At 43.5% G+C, this 27,552-nt stretch overlaps 1 protein-coding gene across 1 annotated transcript; it reads left to right on the forward strand.

Annotated features, from left to right (window-relative positions):
- The first annotated feature begins 179 nt into the window (after nucleotides 1-179).
- LOC309352524 (uncharacterized protein C9orf85 homolog) lies at nucleotides 180-20,342 on the forward strand. Its single transcript, XM_081881094.1, has 4 exons — nucleotides 180-319; nucleotides 14,903-15,009; nucleotides 16,393-16,506; nucleotides 19,982-20,342. Exons 1-4 carry the CDS (start codon nucleotides 218-220, stop codon nucleotides 20,151-20,153), a joined length of 495 nt encoding a protein of 164 aa, XP_081737220.1. The 5' UTR covers nucleotides 180-217; the 3' UTR covers nucleotides 20,154-20,342.
- Nucleotides 20,343-27,552: the final 7,210 nt, after the last annotated feature.

Raw genomic sequence — 27,552 nt, forward strand, 5'->3', positions numbered from 1 at the left:
GAGCCAGGCAGCCCGAGCAGCGACCAATGGAGCGGCGCCGTCGCGGGATGCCGAGGGGAGGGAGGGCGGGCTCTGCGCGGGCGCAGCCAATCCGCGGCCTGGCGCCGGCGTCCCCGGGCCAATGCGGGCGCTCAGGAGACACTGCGGCGCGCGGCCCATTCGGCGTCGCGGGGCGCCCAGCGGCGGAAGCCGGCCAGCGTCACTTCCGGGCCGGAGGATGAGCTGCCAGCGGGGGAACGTGGCGCGCACGAGGCCGCAGCGCCACCAGAACGCGCAGGCCTTCCGCAACGACAGGCACGACGCCAGCGCCCGGCGCAAGGTAGGCGGGGAGCGGGGAGCGGGGAGCGGGCGGCTCCCTGGGGGCCCCTCGGAAGCACCGCAGGCGCCTCTCCCCCTTGCGCTCCCGGCGCATCCAAGCATAAGCTGAAGCCTCTGGCCCTCCAGGTGCTCCGGGCCTGGGTGTAGCCAGGGAACACGGACCAGACGGACAGAAGCTGGAGCCGCCAGCAGCCCGAGGGCCAGAGTTGAGAAAGTGTGACTGAAGGTGTGTGTGCGGTGGGAAGAGTGGCTAATACGTAATTGTCTGACATGTAATAATAATTTATTTATACCCCGCCCACCTGGCCGGGTTTCCCAGCCACTCTGGGCAGATTCCAACAAACTATTCAAAATGCAATGTAATCCAGGCCTGTCCTCCATGTTTGGGTTCAATGGCCCTAGCTTCCAAGTGTGTGACCACAGAACTGCAGCCCCAGGTTGCTGTTCCTGTTCTGCATGGCTTAATTAGACTGATCTCTCTAGTCAGGCAGGACCCACAATGCATAGAAAGCAGCATCTTTCAAGTGTAATTTAAATACTCGTCACTGTAACCATCCCTTATGAAGTGTTGGCTGGCTGAAGATGCACCTGTGATGGAGTTTAAGGTGGAAGTTCTTGTTTGGGTGTGGACTAAGGAATGATGAGCATTACCAATTTTATTTTGAAAACGAGGATTTTTTAAACAAGCAGAGTTCTGAGTTTGTTTACATGTTTAAACAAAACCAGCTTGCAATGGTAATAAAAACAATGTAAATTAATAACGGCAGAACAAATAAAAGCCAGTAGCAGCCTATAAAAATAATCAGATGCTGAAAAGCCTAGGTAAATCAAGTTTCTACCTGCACTGGAAGAGCATCTGTTTTGATGCCAGGTGAGCCTTAATGGGGAAGCCAGCATATAAGCAAGGTGCCAGAAATGAGAAAGCCCTCTCTGGTTAAATTCATGTCAGGCCCTCTACCTTGCTTCTCCCAATATGCCACCTATGGATGGATGAGTTTCAATAGGGACTGCAGCACAGGCCCAAATTCCTGGGTTTAATTTCATTCCTACTGTCTCTGGTACCTGAGTTTCCCAGTTGGCAGAATCAGAGTAACCAGTTACAGGCACAAGAAGCTGCTATGCATGTGATATAATATCATGTGATATATCATGAACGTCTGTCTCAAGCTCTTTTTATTTACCTTTTTTCTCAACTAAATAGCCTCAAATACTCATTGAGCAATGAACTTCAGGATACTGCAAAATGATAACAATGCAAATATTTTAGGCTTCTTTTCTGAGCAAACAATTTCCCCAAGCAAATATTACTGTAATAAAAACAAATGATAGAAACACTATAATATTTAAAACACACCAAATTCATAACACTAGACATTAAAAAACCTTACCCAACGAATGGACATCATGCGTGGAAAACCAGTTGAAGAAAATTTTCCAGGGCCTTCCAAAAAGCTTGCAGCAAAGAGATTGGGTGCAGGTCCAGTGGAAGGGAATTCCACAGCGGTGGAGCCACCATAAAGAAAGATCTCTCCGTCATGGCTACACAACTTTCTGACATAATGGGTGGGCACACAAAGAGAACCTCCAGAGCAGAGCTTAAGGTACAAGCAGGGTGGTATGGGCGTACTGTTGAATAAATAGCTTTGTTGTCATCTGAATTCTCTTTTCTTTGTGTGTGCCTGATGTGTATGGTGGTCAATATGACTGATCCTCCTGTTGTGATTATATTTGTTTGATAGTGTGACCTGTTGGCATTTACCGGTACTTTGAAATATATGTCCTTGGAAATGTAGCCTAAGGCCTTTAACTGTTCATATTAATACCAGTGCTTTCAATAAGATTTAGAATTGCCTAAGCCTGCAAACATTAAATGAATAATATTTTTATTTAACAGTTTTAATAGTACTTTTTACTGTAGAACTGTTGTTTCTACAATTGCATGAGGGCAGCTTCCCAATACATTCATGTTGATGATACTGTATGTAGAGAGTCTTTATAAATGGTGGACATTCTACTTTCTGACATTTGCTGCTCTGGAAATGTGTTAGTCTGTTGCTGATTCCACCCTCAGAAGTTATTTACTTATTGGGCAACCATGTTTTTGACCATGAATAGATGCAGTTGTAGGGGTGTTCTTGTATTATGACATTCCATGCAGGATAGTGTTATGTCATTGGTCTATAGCTGCATACCTTAATGGCAGGGCTTGAAAGAGAAACATTTGTACACTGCAGGCAGTAGTCCAGTTTGATTACACACCTAAACCACATTGCTACTGGAAAGGTCAGTTTCAGGCACTGGCATTTAACGAGAATGGTGGAGTGTTTTAGCCTGTGGTGAAAATAAGAATTGGGATAGAAGAGAGGAAGAGGAGGTCCTGTTTGTGCAGGTGGAACACCTGGTGCTAATGGGCACCTTTGTTGGATGCAATCCAATCTACATATCTCAAATAAAGAAGAAAGAGCACTATTGATATTTAACTAAAGTTGAAACATGGGGTGTGTGGGTGTGCGCGCATGCATGCGCAAAGGCCACAGATGGAGTAGATTTTAAAACATGTTAAAAGTAGCTCTGAACAATTCCATGGGGGGGGCTTTATATAACTAGTATAGTATAAATAAAAATAAAAAAGTAAAAAATTGTCTAGTAACACCTTATAGACTAAGTTTGTTCTGGTATAAGCTTTCCTGTGCATGCAAAGCTTACACCAGAACAAACTTAGTTGGTCTATAAGGTAAAGGGACCCCTGACCATTAGGTCCAGTCGTGGCCAACTCTGGGGTTGCAGCGCTCATCTCGCTTTATTGGCCAAGGGAGCCGGCGTACAGCTTCCAGGTCATGTGGCCAGCAGGACTAAGCCGCTTCTGGCGAACCAGAGCAGCGCACAGAAACTCTGTTTACCTTCCCGTTGGAGCAGTACCTATTTATCTACTTGCACTTGGACGTGCTTTTGAACTGCTAGGTTGGCAGGAGCAGGGACCGAGCAACGGGAGCTCAGCCCGTCATTGCGGGGATTCGAACTGCCGACCTTCTGATCGGCAAGTCCTAGGCTCTGTGGTTTAACCCATAGCGCCACCCGCGTCCCTGGTCTATAAGGTGCTACTAGACAATTTTTTAATTTTTATTTCGACTGTCAGACCAACACGGCTACGTACTGAATCTAGTATAGCATAGGGAGACTAAAGCATTTCAAATGGCTGTCTTCTCTTTTACCATCACTTAACCATATAAATTCTGTAAATTTGGGCATCACCACTGCTACTCTTTCATTGGGTATTAATTGGTATATGCCAGGGATCAGCAAACTTTTCTACCAGCAGGCCAGCTTACTGTCCCTCAAACCTTCTGGCGGGCCGGACCACACATGCATGTGCACACACACGGATGGAGGGGGGCTGCTCTCTCTCCCCCAGCCCCTCCTCCGGCAGTGGTGGTGGTGGTGCCTCTTGTTTCTGGGAGAGCTTTCCCGGGCGCCCGGCGTGGGGCCAGCAGGTGTTCCAAGCTCCGGCCGAAGCCCCGCGACACACCCACCAGCCTCTCTGCCCATGGCCGCGATGCTGGCCAATCCGAAGCCTTGCCTCCCACGTGCTGAGGAAACCCATTGCAGCTTTGGATTGGCCACCATCGCCACCCGCCCAGAGGCATCCGTGGCTTTGGATTGGCTGTGGGAACTTCCTGGAGCCAGTCCGAAGCTGCCTGCGTGCCTGTCGCGGAAGTTAGTCCCCATGCAGTGAGGCGTCGCTGTGCAATGCCAGTTTAGTGTGGGGACTGACCAGGCGGGCAGCAGGGTCCTCAGGCTGTATTAAAGGGCCCCTCGGACCTTGTCCAGCCCACGGACCTTAGTTTGCTGACCCCTGGTATAAGCCATTTGGTTGTAATTAATTTTTATTTATTTTTGCTTCTGTTTTTAATTTTCCAACTAAAATATAATATTGTGCCTGTACTTCACTATTTGAATAATCCAAAAGAACATATAATGGATTTGTGGTATAGTGGTGAGAGGGGACATGTTAAAATATATGAATACAACCAAATTCTCTTTTCTGCGTATGCCTCAGTTTCTTGCTATGATTCCATGACTGGTAGAGCACCAGTGCATAATACCTTAGTGTTTCCTCTTTTAGTACACTCCCCTTTTGAATTTGAGTTTTAATGCTGTACACCTGGCTTTCTTGAAAGCAAAAATGTAGCCATGAGGCAAGTTTAAGACTTACTCTGAACTATAGTATTACTTTTTTAAAAAAGAACAAGGCAGTTTTCTGTTTTTACTCAGAAACTGAGATGTTCTGTTGCAGATGTCATCAGGTAAGAAACCGCTTTTGTCATATGACTTACTATATGCTTAATAACCATGTGTCTTATCATGTGCACATATCTTACCTACCAATCCTTTACAGTTCTTGTTTATCCTGCTGTTGAGCTCTGCTGAGACTTGAGTCACTTTCACTTTTCAGCACTACTACACAAAGCAGGGCATGAGAACAGTATAGCAGACAGGCTCTTCAATGGCCCTGGCTGCATCTGCTCAGGAACATCTTTCATTCCAGGCTTGACATGCTGGCACCAAACTTGAAGTACAAGAGGATTGTGGCATAGAAGAAGCTATGCTGACTTCATCTTATGTGATTAGGGCAGGTGTTTGGCATGGCTCCATATCCATCACTTCTGCTGTGCAGATAGACCGGGTTTGGTCTTTGCATGGCATTGGGGGGGGGGAGAGAGAATCAAGTGCTTCTAAAATAGCCCCATTCAGGTGTTCAGTACTTTTTGTCTTCATCCTTACCTTTGCACCTGACCTTAGAATTTTGGTTCTACTTTTCTGAAAGCTGCATTGGCTTACAAGAGCATTGTGACTTCTTCAGAGGTTATGCTGGTGACTACTGGAGAAAGTACCTTTGCTGTGGTGTTTCCCAAATTGTAGGACATCCTCCCTAGACATACCCACCTAGTACTATCTTTGTCATCCTTTAGGTACTAGGCATTGCCTGCCTTGGTCACGCATGCATGTAAAAGGGAAAGGGGTTGGCCACATGCAGGGCAAGATGTGGTGTGAATGGCAGCCCCTAGTATGAAATATGAATATAGCAGTAAGTAAATAAGGTAATATAAGGAACACAGCAGGGTTAAGATAAGAAAAAAAAGTACCAGGATTGTGTATGACATTCAAGTCAGTTGCAAGATATACCAAGTTTGTGATGGTACTTGTCTGAAAAGTGTCTTACAGTATTCGCTGTGTGTGAAATAAAAGAATGCCCTTCCACAGTGTGGTCCCGTTTGAAAGGGTCTCAGATGGTACACTCTGTAATTTTTCCTAGTTTTTTTAGCTAAAGAAAACAATTCAAGGATAAAATAGTATTATTAAAACTACCCCCAGAGTAGTGTTACACCACGAAGACAAGACTCTCAAAGGGGAAAACACTGCCCTAGGGTCTAGAGATTGTAGTCCTTGTCTGAAATGATGTGTGATCTTCAAATATAAATTCTTTCTCAGACTTGTAGTGTTAACTGCAATAAATCTGTACATTTTCATCCATCTTCCTGTCTTTGTGTCTCTGTGTGTGTTGTTGTTTTTTTTTAAAAAAAAAGAAAGTGGAGGGTGAAGTTCTACTCTTCCTATAATTTACAAATATAAAGATTTAGAATAGCCTTAGCATAAACGGAAGAGTTACAGAAAGAAAAACATACTGCTGATTTTTAAAAAGAAAATTAAACATACTTCCTTATTAATGTAAAGCAATACATGTATCCAGTGTTTGCTAGAGAGAGAGAGAGAGAGAGAGAGAGAGAGAAGTCTAGAATAGGAAGCATAGGTCAAACAGGAAGTGGGTGTTGTGCCTCGGTTTCATAATTACAGTATTTCATGCTTCATTACCATTAAAATAATGATCCTCTTGCTTTATCATAGATTCCTGTTTGACAAGCTATAGGTAATGAATGACTTTAAGTAGCCCTTGGGAAATGTCTGCACTCCTCTCAGAGCTGCTCATACAGAGCACTTCTGACCATGCCTGCTTGCATTCCAAGTACATTAACATTTCTGGGCTGCCTTTATCCTTGAAACATTTCCCTTTCCAGTGTGATGTCATACTCCCTTAATGGAATAGCAAAGTATTTGGAAGGAAAGCTCTCCCCCCTCAAAAAGGACATTGCTTAGCAACATCAAGTTTTCTTTCAGTGCTGAAGCCTAGAACAGTTTTGAAGTTTGCCTGGTGCCTCCCCAAACTATTAAAATGGTTAAAGATGCCAGAATGCGCTCAGGAATACAAAATACGGTATCTTTTCATTTGTTTGCTTTTGCATACTAATGAATACAAACCAGAAATGTGAGGAAGAGTAAGTAGAAGCTAGCTGTGAATTTTAAAACTATTTCTCATAGTGTTCTGCTTACATGTCTATTCAGAAGATTGGCAATCTTGTTAAAACCGGGGAATTTATGGCTTGTCCTGCTGTCTTTAACATATGCCCTACAAAAGGGGATATGCATCTTTTTTAAAAAGAATGAAGTTTACTAATAGCTGTAGTTGAAACACCTTCCACAACCTTGATGATGATGATTTTATTACAACAATAACAATAATAATAATAATTAATAAATTTTATTTATACCCTGCCCTCCCCAGCTCAGGGCGGCTAACAAGCAATAATAAAAACAAGTGGAATGAATACAATTTAAAAAGAAGATTAAACACAACATTGAAGCATTGAAACATTAAAATGCAGCCTCATCACAGGAGGAGAAAGGAAAAAGGAAAGGGGGGGGGGATCAATTGACTCCAACCCAAAGGCCAGGCAGAACAACTCTGAAAAGGCCCTGGCTCTGGTTGAAGCTAATCTAACTTCTTTAGGGCCCAGGACCACTAGGGTGTTGCTATATATGGACCTTACGGTCCTCCGTGGGGCATACAAGGAGAGGTGGTCCCGTAGGTACGAGGGTCCTAGGCCATGAAGGGCTTTAAAGGTCAAAACCAGCACCTTAAATCTGACCCTGTACTCCACTGGGAGCCAGTGCAGCTGGAAAATGCCATCCATCTAGTAAATGGAAGTTGAAACCATATGAGGAAGTCAAAGAATATGTAAACGATTGGCTAGACTACACTATCGTCAGGTTAATGAAATGTTTAAACAGGATTTTAAAGTAAAAGGATTTGATGAAAATAAATCAAAGTTTGAAGTTGAGATATTAAGTAATAAATATAAATTTTTGTCTAAAATGTATAAATTGCTGCTTGATTGGCATTTGAAGGATGAGGAGGTAAAGTCTGTTATGATTCATTGGGCTAAAGATATTGGGTATAATATACAGCTGAACGATTGGGAAAAATTATGGAAGGAAGGTTTAAAATTTTCTGCATGCAATGCTTTAAAAGAAAATGTGATGAAAATGGTGTATAGATGGTATATTACACCTCTAAATTGGCTAAAATGTATAAGGTAAGCAATAAATGTTGGAAATGTAAAGAAAAAGAAGGAATGTAAAAAGGTGGGAATGTAAAAAGGTGAAAAACGTCTGGGAAATGATATATAATGAGATGAAAAAAATGTTGAAATATACATTTATTAAGAAACCAGAAGCATTTTTACTGGGCATTGTGGGAGATGATATAAATAGAAAAGACTGTAAGCTGTTTTTATATGCAATGACGGCAACAAGAATATTGTTAGCACAAAAATGGAAGCAAGAAGAATTACCGACGAAAGAAGATTGGAGGATGAAATTGATGGAGTATGCAGAATTAGACAAATTAACAGGAAGAATTTGAAACCAGCAGGACCAGAGATTCACAGAAGATTGGTGTAAATTTACAGACTATTTGAAAAGTAATTGTGATGATCAGATTACATTTGAAGGTTTGCAATAAGTTTTGTGAGGTGAATAATCTGAATTATTGCATAATTGGACAAAAAGGAAGATGTTAGTCAAGATAATTAAAGGCAATATGAATATAAAGAAATGCAGAAGAAATAATAAAAATGGGGGATCATCAGAGGTGTTGATGGAAGTCCAAAAAGATTGTATAAGATGTGAAATTTTGTGGTATGTACGATAATATGCTTAAAAACGAATAAAAAATTTCTTTTTTTTAAAAAAAGGAAAATGCCACCTATCTGACTGGGTTTCCACAGCCACACTGGGTGGCTCACAGCATATAGCAGAACATACTAAAACATCAAACATTAAAAGCTTCCCGATACAGGGCTGTCTTCAGATGTCTACTAAAAGTCAGATAGTTGTTTATTTCCTTGACATCTGAAGGGAGGGTGTTCCATAGGGACAACAGCAACAAATTATTATTTATACCCCGCCCACCTGGTTGGCTCCCTATAATCTCACTTCTTGCAGCGAGGGAACTACCAGAACACCCTCTGCTCTGGATCTCAGTGTCTGGGCTGAACAATGAGGGTGGAGACGCTCCTTCAGGGATACTGGGCCGAGGCTGTTTAGGGCTCTAAAAGTCAGCACCAACACTTTGAATTGCGCTCGGAAACGTACTGGGAGCCAGTGAAGATCTTTTAGGACTGGTGTTATATGGTCCTGGTAGGTGCTCCCAGTCACCAGTTCTGGATTAGTTGTAGTTTCAAAGTCACCATTGAAGTACTTTATATTGGAGCACCTTGGTTGGAATGCTGCAGAGAAGAGGAAGATAGATCTGCTGTTGAATTTTGCTGGTGGCATTGCTGCATTATTTTTCAGTTTCCTTTAGTAATCTGAGATGACTTTATTGTGTCTGGTTATATAGACTCAGTGCTTGATGCAATATGGCTTACCTTCTGCTACACAAATTCCACAGTCTGCCCAGCTACCGTATTTTTCGCCCTATAGGACGCACTTTTTCCCCTCCAAAAATGAAGGGGAAATGTATGTGCGTCCTATGGGGCGAATGCAGGCTTTTGCTGAAGCCTGGAGAGCGAGGGGGGTTGGTGCGCACTGACCCCTCTCGCTCTCCAGGCTTCAGGAAGCTATCCGCTAGCCGTGGGGGACGCATCTCTCCCACAGCTAGCGGAGACCTTGCCGGTACCCAGAAGCTTGGGGCACGCTGAGCTCAGCACGCCCCAAGCTTCGGGCTTTGCGCAGCGCTCCGCTAGCTGTGGGAGAGCCGCGCGAAGTCTCGCGGCTAGCGGATAGCAGCCTGTTCTGGGGGCTGGGGTTGGGGGGAAGCTCGGGGGGGGAAATACTTTTTTTCTCCCCCCCCCAAAAAAACCTAGGTGCGTCCTATGGGCCTGTGCCTCCTATGGGGCGAAAAATACGGTACCTAAAAATAACATCTAAACAAGGAGAGTTATCTTTGGTCACTGTCCTTCCCAATTTTTCAGTTGAGACTTAAGAAAGTTCCTTTTTTAACATAGGCACTAGAAGGATCCTGGCTCTGTGCATATGAAAAAGGGCATTCCCAAGCAACTAGGATACCATTCATTTCGTACCCAAGGTGTACTCCACATCTCAGCAGTTAGAATTTGCACAGTTGTACTTTCCTTATTTACCAGCTTGAACATTGTGGTTCTGGCATTTGTTGCTAAAATTTGCTGCTGCTTTTGTTGAGGATCCAGAGATAAATGTTCTCCCTTCACAAAAGTCCAAGATATTGATTTCTGTTGTTGACATTTGTATGCTACAACTTCAATGCCTCTTGGTGTTTCTTTTCAGAGATCTGTATCTAGATGTAAAAACCTGTTAGCCAAAACTAATGGTATAGCCCACATACTACCAAAACAATTAAAAAGCAAGAGGATGTTGTTAAACTTCTCAATGATACTTTAATTCCTGCCCACTTGAAATGCCATGTTTTCAGTGCAAAAAAGCAACAGAGAGGAATAGAAGATACAAAGCAGCCAGCTCCCACCTGTATAATTCCAGCCTGTGGAAACTGGAAATTAGCCTTTTCCTATCCCTGCCATTCTTTCTTTTTAAAAAGTCATTTATACTTTTCAGATTTATACATTTCACTGATTTTACAATCATTTTGACATTTCAAAACTTGACTTCCTTCCCCCTCTTTCTGCGATTCCTTAAATTTATTTTTAATATCTTTTGCGTATCCAAATTAACTTAATTTGGTCATTTATTCATCTTCTTTAAATATATACTCTTATGAAACTATAGGCTATTACAATAATCTTAACAATGTTTTTATCTGTTTACAATTTATCTAAATACTCAATAAACCATTTCCATTCTTTTATAAAAAGGTTATCTTGATTTCTTACTCTTCCAGTAAGTTTTGCCATTTCTACATATTCCATAAGTTTTTGTATCCATTCTTCCTTTCTTGGGAATACTACTTCTTTCCATTTTGGGGCAAGTAACATTCTTACTTCTGTAGTCACATACATGAATAAGTTTCTGTACAGTTTAGGTAGATCTGTCCCTGTAATTCCCAAGAGAAAATCTTCTGGGTTTTTTACGAATGTTATTTTAAACACCTTTTTCATTACATTACAGTGGTACCTCGGGTTACAGACGCTGCTAACCCAGAAATAGTACCTTGGGTTAAGAACTTTGCTTCAGGATGAGAACAGAAATTGTGCTTTGGCGGCGCGGCGGCAGCAGCAGGCCCCATTAGCTAAAGTGGTACCTCAGGTTAAGAACAGTTTCAGGTTAAGAACGGACCTCCAGAACGAATTAAGTATGTAACCAGAGGTACCACTGTATGTATCATTTCCCGGTACAGTGGACGCTCGGGTTGCGAATGTGATCTGTGCGGAATGCACATTCGCAACCCGCAGCGTCCGCAACCCACAGCAGCATGTTGCCGCATGCGCGGGTTGCGCATGTGCAAAGCACAATTTAGCGCTTCTGCGCATACGTGACCACCGAAACCCGGAAGAAACCCATTCCGGTACTTCCAGGTTTTGGCGGTCCGCAACCCGAAAAAACACAACCTGAAGCGCCTGTAACCCGAGGTAGGAGTGTAAGCCTTAACGGCAATACAGTAGCTCTTCAGTAGTTGAGTTGCCGCTGTAATTCTTGTTTGATAATAGAACTTGGAAGGCTAGACAAGCAAATGTCACGAAGTAGATCAGGTAAATAAATATTTCTGATTCTATTATCTTGCATAAGTTGAAGGCTGTAATGTGACTACCAGCACACTTTGTGGTAGCACAGCCCTTTTCCCATTTCTTACGAGCTGTGACAACAGTGCAACAAAAATGCTGACATTACAATTCTCTGTTTCTTCAGGAGGATGCCATTTAGTCAAGTGTCCCTTAAGCATCTAATTTTTGGGTCCCTGCTTCTAGTCTTTCCACATTTACCTTCTGCCTTCAAGTTTCTGAACCATTAACAAACTGAATAGCGCTTTTATCTTTTCTTAATATCTAATAATACATAGTGACAACATTTGAATCAAGTTATGGGGACCATTGTAGAATTCTCAAATTTATAGACTACGATCCTCAGAATGTTGACAATTCATATTTTTTAAAATTACATTTTGTTATAACAAATTGTGATTGCAATCACATAAATATATCTATTGGATTGTAATTAGTTCAGTTGAAACAACTATATAACAAAATACTGAAGGCTTCTTGTAGGAAGGAATTAGACAGTTTTCATTGTGTAGCATCTTTCTTTGGATTGTGCAGTTAAAATTAGCTAAGTGCCTTATAAAAACCTCACAATTCTAGCTAATATATTCAGGAAGTGTGAATTAAATGACTTAAAAGCTAACTTCTCGTTTCCTCTTGTAGCCTAAAATCTTTGTACCCATCATGATTGCCACAATGGCCTTTGCAATAAATTAGCTTACAGTTAATCTTTCCCACTCCAAGCCTTACAACCTTAGCTTTTGAACTGTGCTTATCCAAGTTTTTCTTTTGCCTTTGCAAAAAAAAAAAAAAGCTATTTTCCACATTATATCTCTACTGATGCCATTATCATGCCCCTGCAAATTCTTCTTTGCTTTGTGTTTTCTGTGATGTGACTTGTTTGTAATTTTAACTGTATACATTTGTGATATGCAAAGCATTTTTTTCTTTTTAAAAATTGCTTTGTTTTTCCTGCCAACACTTGACCTTGAAGTCTGAGTCATCTTAGTTTTCTCAGTGCTTACACTGTTTCCATGAAGAAACATTAATGGGATGAATACAGGCAATTTAAACCACCCTTACAAACAGAAACAAAACTGTTTGCATTCTAAAGCAGTTATTTTTCATTGACTTTTTCTTATTTATTTATCTATTTATTTATTTTACTTTACTTTCTCCTGATCTGCTGTATTGTACTGAATATCATTTGGGTAACCGTAGCAGATGTGGAATTCATAATTGTGAAAGCTCAGCTTTCACATTTATCGGTAGTTGTTGCTTTGTTTCTTAAACTGTGTTTCTGGTTCTTATGGCTGTGAAAAATAAACTTGAGAGCATAGTGCCAGTCTTAACTCCACGCTGTCCTAACGGTCCGAGGACAGGATAAATACAAGAAAGAATATGCTTATAAGGGGCTAAAGGACTTGTGCATGTACCTAATGAAATATAATTTTCACTGTTGTTTCTGCAATACATCAGCAAAGGCAATCTTAATACTCATCAGAGTCTTCGCTTGGCAGTTTGGGACCATCAGCTGCACATGTGATTCCCAAATGTTCATAGAATCAGAATTGTGTTGAGTTAGAAAGGGGCCCCAAGGGTCATCTAGCACAACCCCCTTGCAGATGGCTATCCAACCTCTGCATAAAAACCTCTAAGGAAGGAGAGCTCACAAGGTCCTGAGGGAGTCCGGTCCACTGTCAAACAGCTCTTACTGTCAGAAAGTTCTTCCTGATGTTTAGTCGGAATCTTCTTTCTTGTAAGTTTGACTCCTATTGTTTGTACCTGTTGAAACTTACTTTGGGCCCAGTTCTCCAATCTGTTATGGTCATTTTGAATTCTGAATCTGTGTTTAAGGTGACATTAGAGAAGTTTATAAAATTATCCATGGCACGGAGAAAGTGGATAGGGAAGAGTTTATATCCATCTCTAAAAGTACAACTCATGGACATCCAATTAAACTGAATGTTGGAAGGTTCAGGGAAGATAAAAATAAATACTTCTTCACACAGCACCCACAGGCGGCAGTGATGGCCACCAACCTGTAGGACTATATGATCAGACAAATTCACGGAGGAGCTTACTATGATGTGCCTCCACAGCTGGAAGAAGGAGAGTTTGGATTTGATATCCCGCTTTATCACTACCCTAGGGAGTCTCAAAGCGGCTAATATTCTCCTTTCCCTTCCTCCCCCACAACAAACACTCTGTGAGGTGAGTGGGGCTGAGAGACTTCAGAGAAGTGGGACTAGCCCAAGGTCACCCAGCAGCTGCAGGTGGAGGAGCGGAGACGCGAACCCGGTTCACCAGATTACGAGTCCACCGCTCTTCACCACTATACCAGCAATGCATCTGAATACCGGTTGCTAGAAGCCACAAGAGACGAGTGAGCTTAGCCTTCCCACCTTTCTTCTGGCAAAATACAGGACAGGGTAGGGCGGTGCGGTTGGGGGAGAATTTTTTAAGAAATTCTGGTGCTGAAGTGACTTGAAAGCAACCCATTACAATCTATTGCAACCTAACTGGATTGCATCTCTGGAATTTGTCACACGCACACGCACACAATGGATTTTACATTGAATTTTACATTGAAATACAGGACAATTCTGTGTTATACAGGTGGCAAGCCTAAGTCTGCTCTTGTGCTCAAATCCTGCTTGCAGATTTCCCACATGCATCTGGTTGGCCATTGTGAGAACAGGATACTGGAATATATGAGCCATTGGCATGATGCATTAGGCTCTTCTTATGTAGTTAAATCTGATTAGTCAACAAGGAGTCAAGTTCTTGCGGAGATAATGTTGTGATAGTAGGATGAGTAGCTTCCTGCTCACTGTTGGAATAGCTGAGTCACCTCTCTCTCAGTAGGTATAAGGGGAAATTTACAGAGTGTCAAACTAGCCTGGCATGGTGATGTTCACATGCTAATACATGATGCTTAACACTACTGTAAACATCTCTAATAAGAAAGTTGCTAGCAGTGTTAATTTTGACTGATTGGAGAGAACATTTGCAAATGCCTTCCTTCATCCTTGCAACTCCCTGCCTTGCAGTGACGGAGGCCAAGCAGAGAATGGTTGTGATTTTATTTGAAGCCCTTGGTGGTGGTATAATATTACTAGTTCTTTTCTTCAGCTGTCTGTGTCTGACAACATGTGTCTGACTCACAGCTGATGGGATTTCCAAAAGCTGTTTAATATGGAACTGTGTGTTTGGTTAAAAGAGTGACGTGAGAAATCTCACCAGGTATTTCTAAGGCTTTTGGCTGCAATCCAGAAAGCTTTTTTGAATGTACCCAACTAAGTCTGCAGTCAAACAATAAGTAGATTGGTTCATTCTTTCCATAAAAATCATAGCATGTGCCTTTCCTCAAGCAATCCAGAAAACAGTGTAATTAATGCTGACAAAATTTTGAACAGCTTTTCATAGACCATACACATTACATCGCATATGGTTTCTTAAAGTTTTCAAAACTAGAAATAATGAAGTTGTCACTGATTTGTGAGATTTTGTATCTCAAGTTCAACTAAGCAAATGCAAACTCTTCATATTCCTTTTAGAAAATTAATGCAAAAATCCATGAAGGGCTATGTCAGCATTGTAAGGAAGTCCTGGAATGGCGTGTAAAATTCAACAAATACAAGCCACTAACGCAACCTAAAAAATGGTGAGTAAATATTGTTCCATAGCTTACTACTTTGCTGTTATTACATGTGCTCAGTGCAGACCAGTATGTACTGAAGATACTTGACTGTATTCAGATGTCAAGATGACCCAAGGTGTGGGCACAGCCACAGTCTTGTGATTTCATGAAATAAATTTGTGAGTAATGAGGCATGGTGAAGAAATGTTGATACAAAAGCCATGCAAAGTAAAGACTGTCATTAAATTGGAGCTATGGAACACTTCCTTAAAATTAATCTAGGTGAATAGTCTTCAGTGGACTTTGAACTATCTTAGACCTCCATTGCTTGAATAATCATTAGTTGCTCTTCCATACATTCAGAGACAAATGATGTATGCAGGCATGCATGTAAATAAGCTTCAGTGTATTCTTTTTAAATGAGAAGCAGCCTCAGGAGTCTGCAGTTTTGAGCAGGGCAGTGATAGGGTACGCAGGACCCTGCATGGGGAGGAAACCGTTTTGAGAGGGAGAGATTTAAGCACTCTCTTTCCATTCACACCTGTCTGCTTTTCATTAATACAAAACAAAAATCTGGGCTTTATGACTTGTGTTTTTTGCTCAGTGTGTCATTTGCTTCTCCGAAGGAGTAATACCTTTTGCATAACTAGGTGATTCATACAGAGGAACGCCTTGCAGTTATAAACAATCTTTGGGCTTGCCTTTGTTTTTGAAAGTGTTGTATCACTCAAAGTCTCTATTGCGAGGAGGAAAGGGTGTGTTTGAAACGACCTTTGTGACTAAAGCTGCTTTCTTATGTACACTTCCATAGGAGTGAGTCCTGCCAAACTCATTGGGACTTACAAGGCAATTTTATGTTTAGAAGTAAGGGCTATATTTTGGTGGCCCAAGTTTGATGAAGTAGCAGAATTTGATAGATAACTTTCAGAGTAAGCCAGTGGCCCTTGCTCAGTGTCACTGAGTTGGGATTTATACTGGACTGTTACCTTACTGTAGAGAAGATGAGAACTACTGACTCTTGAAGAAACTGCCACTGAAACAGGGTATAAGCAACAAGCAAAGCGTTCTTTGTGTTGGTTTGTCTTTTTAACATTTTGTGCGTTTGGGGAATATGTGCAGCTGGCTGGAAAATCTGCTTTCAAGAAGCCTTGTGCCAGGGATGTAGAATGTAATGCAGGAGAGGGGAACCTTCTCTACCCCTTTGGGAAGAAAGGGGGTATTACATATTGCAAAATGAAGAAGAAAGAAACAAGCAAAACCCTCTCATTCTCACAGTTCAAAGCTTCTGAAAATCATTCAAACATCTCTCTTACTCGGCTATCTGAAATTTGAAAGATATGCAGCAATCTTTTGTAACAAACAGTCTGGTCAACCATTTTAATTCAACTTTTGTGTTCCTTTTAATAGTGTCAAATGTCTGAAGAAGACTGTAAAGGATTCTTACCACATCATCTGCAAACTGTGTGCTCATGAATTAGAGCTATGTGCTAAATGTGGAAAGAAAGAAGAAATTGTGATTCCGTAAGCATTTCACTTAACATTTGTGTATCCCAATTTATTTCACACAGGTGTTGGCAAACTTTGGTGTCCAGCCAGAAACATTCTGATGCCTGGACCTTCCTTGCCTAATGGGCAGGCAGGAGCAAGTTCAAAGCCACATCAGAATCCAGGCTTGGGCCAAGCTCCAAAGCTGGGAGGAAGTATCAGGTTCCTCCTCACAGTGGCAGTGAAGGTTAAATTGTCCAGCCCTGCTTATTTCGTGATCTACACTTTAGATTTGATGTATGTAATAATCATCTTAACTGGTCTTGGAGTAGCTTTGAATGTGAGATGGAAGGGGAAGGAAACGCAAGCACCTGCCATGCTCCACGTGTCTTGTTTATCATGGCCAAAATGCAGCTCTTGTGTCTTTTGGCACGGTCTCCTTGTGCCGTGCAAATGCTGTTCCTGCATGTGAAGCATCTCCACCTCTCCTTGGGCAGATGTGTTGCAGTGCTGGTTGGAGAACTAAGTGTGGCCTCTTACGCCGCCGCCTCTTCAGCTTTTCAGTAATGATGACACTAAATTTAGTATTTAAAGCATCTTTACCCTGCTCTTCACCCCTATAGGCGCCAAGAGCAATGTACAAAAGATCAGTAATGAACAAGGCATCCCCTCCCCTAGGGCTTTCAATCCAAAAGGCAGGAAGAGGAAGGAAGAGGAAAACTAACAAAGTCAGGCACCAGTTATTGAAGTTATCAAAGTCTCATAATAACCAGCATGAATGGAAACTGTTTGAAGAGAGTGAGGGAACCAGAGGAATCTGGTCTCTTAGTAGAGCCAACCGAGTGGCCTTGCTTCCTAGGTCTTTGTATCCTGATGGAATGATTGTTGCTAGACAGTTGTGGGAGAGGAGGAGTCATCAACTTCACTGCTTCCACATGAGGATGCCTAGGTTTGCCATCTTAGCCACAGGCTTGGACCCTTCCCCTTTCCAGTAAAGTGGCCAAATGGTAATTTGCTACAACAAAATGGGGCACCTTGATGAAACTACGAGTTTGGTTACATAAAGGAGTTCCATTAGTAATGCAAATGCTCACACCTTGGCTGCATCTATTTATATACGTGACTAGGCTGGAACTACCAGAGTTAACCTAATTGAGCGGTTTGTGGAAATCATTTTTAAGCACCTCACCAAATGTTGATTTTTAGCACAATAGCTTTTAAAACGTGCTATGAGTTTTTTCAGTATAGTTGTTCTGATATGCATCAATTTTGCAACAGTCAAACAACAATGTGTTACTGGAAAAATGCTGTTTTCTTCCTAACTAGCATATCTATAGCATTTTTACAGAAATTGGTTATATGACTGATAACTACCTGGATGCTGACCTCACTTGTAGTGAGCAATCTCTTCTCTCTCACTCAAACACATAATATCTGGGTCATTTCAGGAACTCCTATATTCTTAAATGCTTCCAGATCTGGAGGCTAATTGTTTCCAGTAATATTACAGCAGGGTCAGCACTTACCTAGGCATTAAAAAATAAACCAGGAGGAGATACCGGTATTCAGTGATATGTTATGTGAATTGTGGGCACTCTCCTCTAATGGCATATGAGATCACAGCTCAATTTTTTTTAATAACAAAAAAATACCTTCCCATTTTGGTCAACTGCCTATGATTAAAACTGTTGCCCACATGCGAACACTAAACAAAATTTTATTTCTTTATTTATTTCATTTAGTAAATTTTTCTGCTGTCCTTCTGCCAAGGATCACAGGACAATTAACAGTATAAAAAACCCCAAATGAATAACATAGTAACAAACAAAAACAGTTACCTCCCCCCAGATTAAAAAGCCATAGATTGTTTAATTAGCCAAAGACCCGGGAAAAGAGAAATGTGCCTCACCAGGGAGAGCATTCCACAAGTGGGGAGCCACCACAGAAAAGGCCCGTTCTCATGTTGCCACCCTCCAAATCTCTTGCAGGTTGGTTCCCATGGGGAGAGGTGGTCCTTGAGGTGCTGCGATCCTGAGACAGATGAAAAATGGATGACGAGTGCCTTAGATGTGTCAAATGATGCTTCATAGTTAATACATTAAACAGAAAAGAGAAACGGGACCTAGGTTAGACTACATAGAGCAGAACAGCTCTCTTTATTACTCCCACACCAGCAGTTTCTCCCTGCTTCCCATGAAGCATTACTGTGCTGTTCTGGCCAGCATGACTGACGGGTTGAGGTTGCATTGCCGTCATGGTTGCCCCGAATCAGACATGTCGGGCCTGTCGACCGCAGTTGACTGGTCGATTGCGGGGTTGATCTTGGTCAGTCTTGGGCCGAGGCAGCCAGAGCACAGGAGGCTCCTCACCAGCCAGAAAGGCAAGGGGAGCAGGGCGTGAAAGATGCACGCGCACAACAAAGGCAGAAGGAGAAGCCGGCGGGAGGAGGAAGAGGGCGGAGGCGCACGCAGATGGAAAGGCATGCTGTGTGTGTGTGTGAGAGAGAGAGAGAGAGAGAGAGAGAGAGAGAGAGAGCGTGCGCGCTGGTTGGGGGGTGGGGTGGGGGAGAGGAGAGGAGAGGAGAAGCATCGCCCAGAGCTCCGCAGCCCATTTGCTTTGAGGGGGGAGGGGGGATCAGGATAGCCTGCACGGCTCCCTTTGACAAGGGCGGGGGGAGCATCTGGCATCGGGCAAAGCAGCCAGCGCCCACCCACCCTGTACCCAGCCCTGCCCCCTCAGGGGAAGCAGCCAGTGCCCGCCCAGCCTGTACCCATCCCTGCTGCCCACCCTGCACCCATCTCTCTCCCCTTGGGAAACAGCCAGTGCCCACCCATCCCTGCCTCCTCAGGAGAAGCAGCCGGCGGCGCACGCTCACCCACCCTGCACCCATCCCTGGATCACTGCCAGTTTTTATAGTGGATCGTAGACCACAGGCTACTCCAAGTTGGACATGCCTGCCCTAATCTATGCCATATGGACCTACCCGGATCCTGAGATCATCTTCCGAGGCCGCCCTTTGTGTGCCGCCTCCTCAAGAGGTCCAGAGGGTGGCAGCATGAGAATGGGCCTTCTCTGCAGCGGCTCCCCCTCTGTGGAAAGCTCTTACCAGGGAGGTTCGCCTGGCGCCTTCATTGTACACCTTTAGGTGCCACGCAAAAACGTTCCATTTTAATCAGGTCTTTGGTTGATTTGGCTGATATCAAAATGTGTGTGTTTTTTAAGGGGGGGGAGGTTATTGGGTAGTCGTTTTTATTTTGATATTGTATTTTGTGGTTTTATATTTTGATTTTATTCTGTGAACTGCCCTGAGACCTGCGGGTATAGGGCGGTATATTAAGTAGTAAGTAAGTAAGTAAGTAAGTAAGTAAGTAAGTAATTAAATACGTAAGTAAATAAAAATATTTGTATGAAATACTTGTATGAAAAGTCTCTTCTCTTCCTGCATCACATCCCAGTTTCAAAATTCAGGGATGAAAGCTGGAGAAATGATACTTTGTGTATTTTGTCATAGGATTCAGACAAGTCTAGAGAACACTGAGCATGAACCTTCCAAAAACGATCAAACAAGAAACAGAAATGTTGAATTTGAGGAAAGCCATGAATTGGACTTAAGTGGCGAGGAAGATGAAGATCTGGATTTACTGGTGAAGAAAATTATAAACTTAAAGCCTGAAAGGACCTGAGTCTAATTATCTCTCCAGGGAGAAGATTTGGGTACAAATTCCATTTCCAGCCAGGAGATTGCTTATTATTGGACACTTTTGCAGTTTAAGGTTCATGGTATCTGGAATGGTTAGCACAAACCTTATGCCTGCATTTTCTTAAAATTTGTTAGAGAATACTACCATTTAATAAACTTTTCTTTAAAAATGGATTAGGGTAATTTTGTGCATTCAGATGAGTGTCTTCATTGCTTGTTGATTCCCCTGGGTGCCTGCCCCTTCGCCTTTCCCAAAACATACTGTAGGTGACAGTGGAAGAAGCTCAGATAGATAAGCTAGGCACCAAAGACACCTGAAACCTCGGTTACAGTCGCCACAGTGGAATGTCTATTCACCAGTTGGTTGGACTGGATGTCCCTTGAGGCCCCTTCCAATGCTACGATTCCATGATCTCAACCACATTGCTTGACTGTAGTCTGCTTTTACAACAAATCACTTGTCCCAGTATGCAAGGAGGAGAAGCGAACGCAGTAGGAAGGGAAATGGTATTGACAATGGACTAAGGCAGAGTTTTTTAAACGGTGGTCTGTGAGCTCCATTTGAGTGGTCTATGGCAAGGCTGCAGCACAGTCAAATATACTCAGCCCTCCACTTACTGTCCTTGATGATGGAGGACTCAGATGCCCAACAAGGGGTGCATGATTTGTGTGGCAGCGCAGAGGCACAAGGCAGGTGTCTTTTGCTGCCCATGAGTCGGCTCGCTCAGTGGAGATGTCAGTTGCCAACTTGACACCCAGAAATCTCCACGTAGTCACAATTGGACCTGCACCAGGAGCAAAACATGCCTGGCGCCCCGGGGAACTGTTGGGAAGTCAAGGGACTTCACTCTGCTCCTTCAGCTTTCTTCTCTGTTCTGACTAAATCAAGAAGGCCTTGTCTGAATCATTGTTGTTCCATCTTTGTATATCTTTGTCATTAGCAACCCTTTCTCTACCCAATAATCACTACTTTTAAAAAATCAAGGCCTGCCATAAGAATGTAACAGTAACTCCACAGGATTGAACCAAACGTTAAGCGAGTGCAGCACCCTCCTTCCAACAATGACATAAATATGCTTCTGGGAATCTCACAAACAGCCTGAAAGAAACAGACCTGGCTTCCTACTGACCTCCCTGTCTGTCTCGTTTTCCTACCTGTCTTCTTATTATCGGAAGATCTCAGTGAGTGAAGTGGAAGATAGATAGTTCTCTGGAGGTCTTTAAGCAGAGGCTTGACAACCAGGAGTGCTCTGATGGTGTTTCCTGCTTGGCAGGGGGTTGGACTCGATGGCCCTTGTGGTCTCTTTCAACTCTATGATTCTATGACTCTGGTGCTAAGGATGCAAAACAGAGTTCACCAACGTGGCCCCACAGGCTCCTGCCCCTGGGGAGATGGGGTTTGAAAGCAGCCATTGGTTGTAGCAAATCAAATGGTGGGCGGAGGGGGCCATGACAGTTTTCTCTGGCTTGCAAATGTCTCCACTAATCCAAAAAGGCTGGTGACCCCATTGAAAGCCGTAGTGCCAATGCCTGTTAGAATAGCAGGCTTCCTGTCAGCATTTTGGGACCACTGTGGAAAGAATGTTTCTAATCCTGATGAAAGGGAAACATTAGAAAGGACTTTTCTGGTAATTATTAATATCTAATAACATGACTCTCCTCACTCTTTTTGCCTATGCTTTTATTCTGTCCCTCACTGTCTCTCAACTGTCCTTCAACACGCCACTTGTCCCTCCATCCAACACTGTCCTGACCACCATTCTTCTATTCACTCTCACATTAGAAGCTGTCAAATGAGAAATGGTCCTCCAGCTGCCACTTGGTTGGAATGTTCAGGGGGGAAACTGGAAAGGATTGTGGAAGCCACTTTCTGTTGGCTTACACTGTGCTGTGAGCTTGAAAGCCCTGTTTTTGATTGACCTTCATAAGCAATTATTCTTTGTGACGTATATCTCAGAAATAACATCATAGGTCAAGCATTTTGATGTTCTGAAACTGCCTTGGTCGCGCTGGTTGATGATCTCCGGCAAGCTAGGGACAAAGGTGAGAGCTGTTTCCTAGTTCTGCTGGATCTCTCAGCGGCCTTTGATACCATCGACCATAACATCCTTCTGGACCGTCTAGAGGGGCTGGGAGCTGGGGGCACTGTTATACAGTGGTTCTGCTCCTTCCTCCTGGGCCGTGTTCAGAAAGTGGTGGTGGGGGATGAGTGTTCAGACCCCTGGACCCTCACTTGTGGGGTGCCTCAGGGTTCCGTCCTCTCCCCCATGCTTTTTAACATCTATAGGAAGATGTTATATGATCTCATCAGGGGGTTTGGACTGGGTGTCCATCAATATGCAGATGATACCCAGCTCTACCTCTCTTTCAAATCAGAACCAGGGAAGGCGGTGAAGGTCCTGTGTGAGTGCCTGGAAGCGGTTGGAGGATGGATGGCGGCTAATGGATTGAGGTTGAATCCTGACAAGACAGAAGTACTGTTTTTGGGGGACAGGGGGCGGGCTGGTGTGGAGGACTCCCTGGTCCTGAATGGGGTAACTGCCCCTGAAGGACCAGGTGCGCAGCCTGGGAGTCATTTTGGACTCACAGCTGTCCATGGAGGCGCAGGTCAATTCTGTGTCTAGGGCAGCTGTTTACCAGCTTCATCTGGTCCGCAGGCTGAGACCCTCCCTGCCTGAAGACTGTCTCGGTAGAGTGGTGCATGCTCTAGTTATCTCCCGCTTGGACTACTGCAATGTGCTCTACGTGGGGCTACCTTTGAAGGTGACCCGGAAACTACAACTAATCCAGAATGCGGCAGCTAGACTGGTGACTGGGGGCAGCCGCCGAGACCACATAACACCAGTCTTGAAAGACCTACATTGGCTCCCAGTACGTTTCCGAGCACAGTTCAAAGTGATGGTGTTGACCTAAACGGCCTCGGCCCAGTATACCTGAAGGAGCGTCTCCACCCCCATCGTTCTGCCCGGACGCTGAGATCCAGCGCTGAGGGCCTTCTGGCGGTTCCCTCATTGCGAGAAGCAAAGCTACAGGGAACCAGGCAGAGGGCCTTCTCGGTAGTGGCGCCCGCCCTGTGGAACGCCCTCCCATTAGATGTCAAAGCAATAAACAATTACCTGACATTCAGAAGACATCTTAAGGCCTGCCCTGTTCAGGGAAGTTTTTAATGTGTGATTTTACTGTATTTTTGGTTTCTGTGGAAGCCGCCCAGAGTGGCTGGGGAAACCCAGCCAGATGGGCGGGGTACAAATTATTATTATTATTATTATTATTATTATTACTACTACTACTACTTATTATTACTACTACTACTACTACTACTAATAGCATTTTCTCTTGTGTAGAAGAGCAGCCTTTACTACTGCTCTTTAATACGGTGTTTGATAGACAATCATTAAAGCACAGGCTTTAAGCATGTTAAATTCAGTTTTCCTGTTAAAGCAGATTATTTCAAAAATACATTTTTTTGGTTACCTGAAATAATTACTGACTTACCTAGACATTGCCTCTTATCACATTACTGACAGCTTGTGTTCTTACAAAGAAGAAAGTGAGAGCATCACCTAGTGATCAGTTTCTGTAATTGCTTTAATTTCTATTTTCACAGTTTGAATTAAAATATTCAGACTTCTTAATTTACTTTGAAGTTGTGCTTTTGTATGTGTACAGTTAGAAAATTAATAATGTTTCCATAATACAGAAATACAGAACTCCAGGGGTGTTGGTGTGACAGGGTTGCTCCAACCAATACGACAACAGCACAAATTAGAATTTCAGTTGTTGTGCCTTTTACTTGGATCAGGAAGATGTTAAGAATGAAATTACTGATCCAAACATTTATATAAATGACAGTACCTTACTGCAACCCACTAGGTGCCATTCCTTAACAGCTGTCTGTGCCCCTCCATCAGCCCCATCTAATGTGACTAATGGGTCAACGATAGTGGAGATAGTGGAGTTGCTGCACACCGTGGGGGCCGTGTGTCACCCAACCCTGATATAGAAGCTAAAAAGTGTGCAGGCAAGATGAGCCATGTTGGTCCCCATGTTGAATCCATGGAGTGAACCTGCAGTCCCCCAGCTGTGCATTCTGGAAATGGTTGTCTTAGAACCACCATAATAAAGTGCCCTCTATCCCAGCACAACCTGTCAATCTAGAACAGGGATGGGGAACTTGCCCCCCCCCCCCCGATGATGCTGCCACTCCAACTCCTAGTAGCCTCAGCCAGCCAGACTAATGGTCAGGGATTATGAGACCAGTAGTACAACCATGTCTGGAGGGCTGCAGATTCCTTATCCTTGGTCTAGAAAGATAACTTGATTGCAGGTATTATAAGCTGATAAGAGGAAGATGTACCAGGTTTGCACTCCCCTTATCTTCCCAGGCTGAGCAAAACAGTTTCTGTGCCAATATTTGGCCTAAAGCCTAATTGAAAGGAGTCCAGGGAGAGGGAGGGTCGGGAGGAAACTAATCCAGGAGGTTTGGAGTTGCATGGCAACCACTTGGGCAATATGCCCAGGAAAAAGAACAATAGCAGCAAGCCTCTAGCCGTAATCTTGTGGTTTCAAGGAGAGTTTTACAGCCACCTCCCTTAAGGAAACATTAGTAAGGGTAAAGGTACCCCTGCCCGTACGGGCCAGTCTTGCCAGACTCTAGGGTTGTGTGCCCATCTCACTTAAGAGGCCGGGAGCCAGCGCTGTCCGCAGACACTTCCGGGTCACGTGACCAGCGTGACAAGCTGCATCTGGCAAGCCAGCGCAGCACACGGAACGCCGTTTACCTTCCTGCTGGTAAGCGGTCCCTATTTATCTACTTGCACCCGGAGGTGCTTTCGAACTGCTAGGTTGGCAGGCGCTGGGACCGAACGACGGGAGCTCACCCCACCGCGGGGATTCGAACCGCCGACCATGTGATCGGCAAGTCCTAGGTGCTGAGGTTTTACCCACAGCGCCACCCGCATCCCTAAGGAAACATTAGAGCTGAGTTAAAATTGTCTTTAGGACCGGTTCGCCTCAGAACATAAGTTACCCATTTATGGTGCAGAATGTACATTAAAATATAAAATAGCTAATACCAGTATTTGAAACTGGAAATAAATGCATGTGTGTGTAGTCTGCAAGTTCCAAAGATCTCAGAAGCAACATTAACCAGGGCTTCTAGTGTGGCTGTCCTTGTTCTGTGGAATGGCATTTCTGTTCAGATACAAAAGGTACCCACTATCTAGTGGGGTGAGAGAGCTGAAAATAATGCCAATATATTTCACACCTGACAGTAAGGTAGTACATGGGCAGATGAGTCTAAAAAGCTCTGTGATCACCAATAGTCAGCATGGATTTCTGAAAAATAAGTCATGTCAGACTAACCTGGTCTCGTTTTTTGACAGAATTACAAGCCTGGTAGATGAAGGGAACGCAGTGGATGTAGCCTACCTTGATTTCAGCAAGGCATTTGACAAGGTGCCCCATGATATTCTTGTAAAGAAGCTGGTAAAATGCGGTCTTGACTATGCTACCACTCAGTGGATTTGTAACTGGCTGACTGACCGAACCCAAAGGGTGCTCATCAATGGTTCCTCTTCATCCTGGAGAAGAGTGACTAGTGGGGTGCCACAGGGTTCTGTCTTGGGCCCGGTCTTATTCAACATCTTTATCAACGACTTGGATGATGGACTCAAGGGCATCCTGATCAAATTTGCAGATGACACCAAACTGGGAGGGGTGGCTAACACCCCAGAGGACAGGATCACACTTCAAAACGACCTTGACAGATTAGAGAACTGGGCCAAAACAAACAAGATGAATTTTAACAGGGAGAAATGTAAAGTATTGCACTTGGGCAAAAAAAATGAGAGGCACAAATACAAGATGGGGGACACCTGGCTTGAGAGCAGTACATGTGAAAAGGATCTAGGAGTCTTGGTTGACCACAAACTTGACATGAGCCAACAGTGTGACTTGGCAGCTAAAAAAGCCAATGCAATTCTGGGCTGCATCAATAGGAGTATTGCATCTAGATCAAGGGAAGTAATAGTGCCACTGTATTCTGCTCTGGTCAGACCTCACCTGGAGTACTGTGTCCAGTTCTGGGCACCACAGTTCAAGAAGGACACTGACAAACTGGAACATGTCCAGAGGAGGGCAACCAAAATGGTCAAAGGCCTGGAAACGATGCCTTATGAAGAACGGCTAAGGGAGCTGGGCATGTTTAGCCTGGAGAAGAGGAGGTTAAGGGGTGATATGATAGCCATGTTCAAATATATAAAAGGATGTCACATAGAGGAGGGAGAAAGGTTGTTTTCTGCTGCTCCAGAGAAGCGGACACGGAGCAATGGTTCCAAACTACAAGAAAGAAGATTCCACCTAAACATTAGGAAGAACTTCCTGACAGTAAGAGCTGTTTGACAGTGGAATTTGCTGCCAAGGAGTGTGGTGGAGTCTCCTTCTTTGGAGGTCTTTAAGCAGAGGCTTGACAACCATATGTCGGGAGTGCTCTGGTGGTGTTTCCTGCTTGGCAGGGGGTTGGACTCGATGGCCCTTGTGGTCTCTTCCAACTCTATGATTCTATGATTCTAGGACACATGTCCACGGCCCTCTGGCAGATGAGTATTTAGCATTAGCTCTGGAAGTGTATACTCGATTCTGACCAAACTTAGCCACCTAGAGCAAAATATACATCAGGATTAGCCCCCCCAATATAATGGAACCATAGAATTATAGAGTTGGAAGGGACCCCAAAGGCCCCCCCCCAAATGATCATAAACCTTCACCCCCCATTCAATTTAACAGCATCAAACATGAAAGAAAATAGAATTTTTCCCTGCTCTTCCACCCCACTAATTTGCACTTTCTGGAAATGACCGAAGACATTTTTGTTTCCGCAGGCTTTCCCAGCTGGCTAAATGGGTCTTTGACAAGTGTCTGTTTTGTTTGGTCCTAGTTTTGCTTTAAATGTGTATATCTGCTTTTTGTGTTTTATTTTTTTTGCTGTTTTTAATTGAGATTGTATAGAAGGTAATTGATAAAAAATGGTGATGATATTTTTTATGGATAAAAAAGCAAATGAAAGTTTGCTTCACTGTGGAACAATTTGTTCAAAGACTTTTAAAACCATTTCTAGGATAAACAACAACTCAGCACTTTATGGCTTGGACTGTCTGGTCAAATAGGAAGTGGAAATTTGGACTCTGACACTGAAGAACAAATAACACTATTATCTAAAGAAATTCTCCCATGGGGTCCTCCTAACGTGGGCTGCAGCAGGTATTGCCTACCTTCCTACAGTCTCTACATCAGTGCAGGTACTGGCGTATCGAAAAATAACTGCACCTGCTTGGAAATGTTGACATGGAACTCAGAAACTAGAATCCTGACTGTCAAATGCA

Source organism: Podarcis erhardii (assembly GCF_964252035.2).
Source record: "Podarcis erhardii genome assembly, chromosome: 11".
Taxonomy (NCBI): domain Eukaryota; kingdom Metazoa; phylum Chordata; class Lepidosauria; order Squamata; family Lacertidae; genus Podarcis; species Podarcis erhardii.

Coding starts and splice junctions, on each gene's coding strand:
- LOC309352524 (XM_081881094.1), top strand. CDS start 218: ATGAGCTGCCAGCGGGGGAACGTGGCGCGCACGAGGCCGCAGCGCCAC. Junction 15,010..16,392: donor CTAACGCAACCTAAAAAATG/GTGAGTAAATAT, acceptor TCCTTTTAATAG/TGTCAAATGTCTGAAGAAGA. Junction 16,507..19,981: donor AAAGAAGAAATTGTGATTCC/GTAAGCATTTCA, acceptor ATTTTGTCATAG/GATTCAGACAAGTCTAGAGA.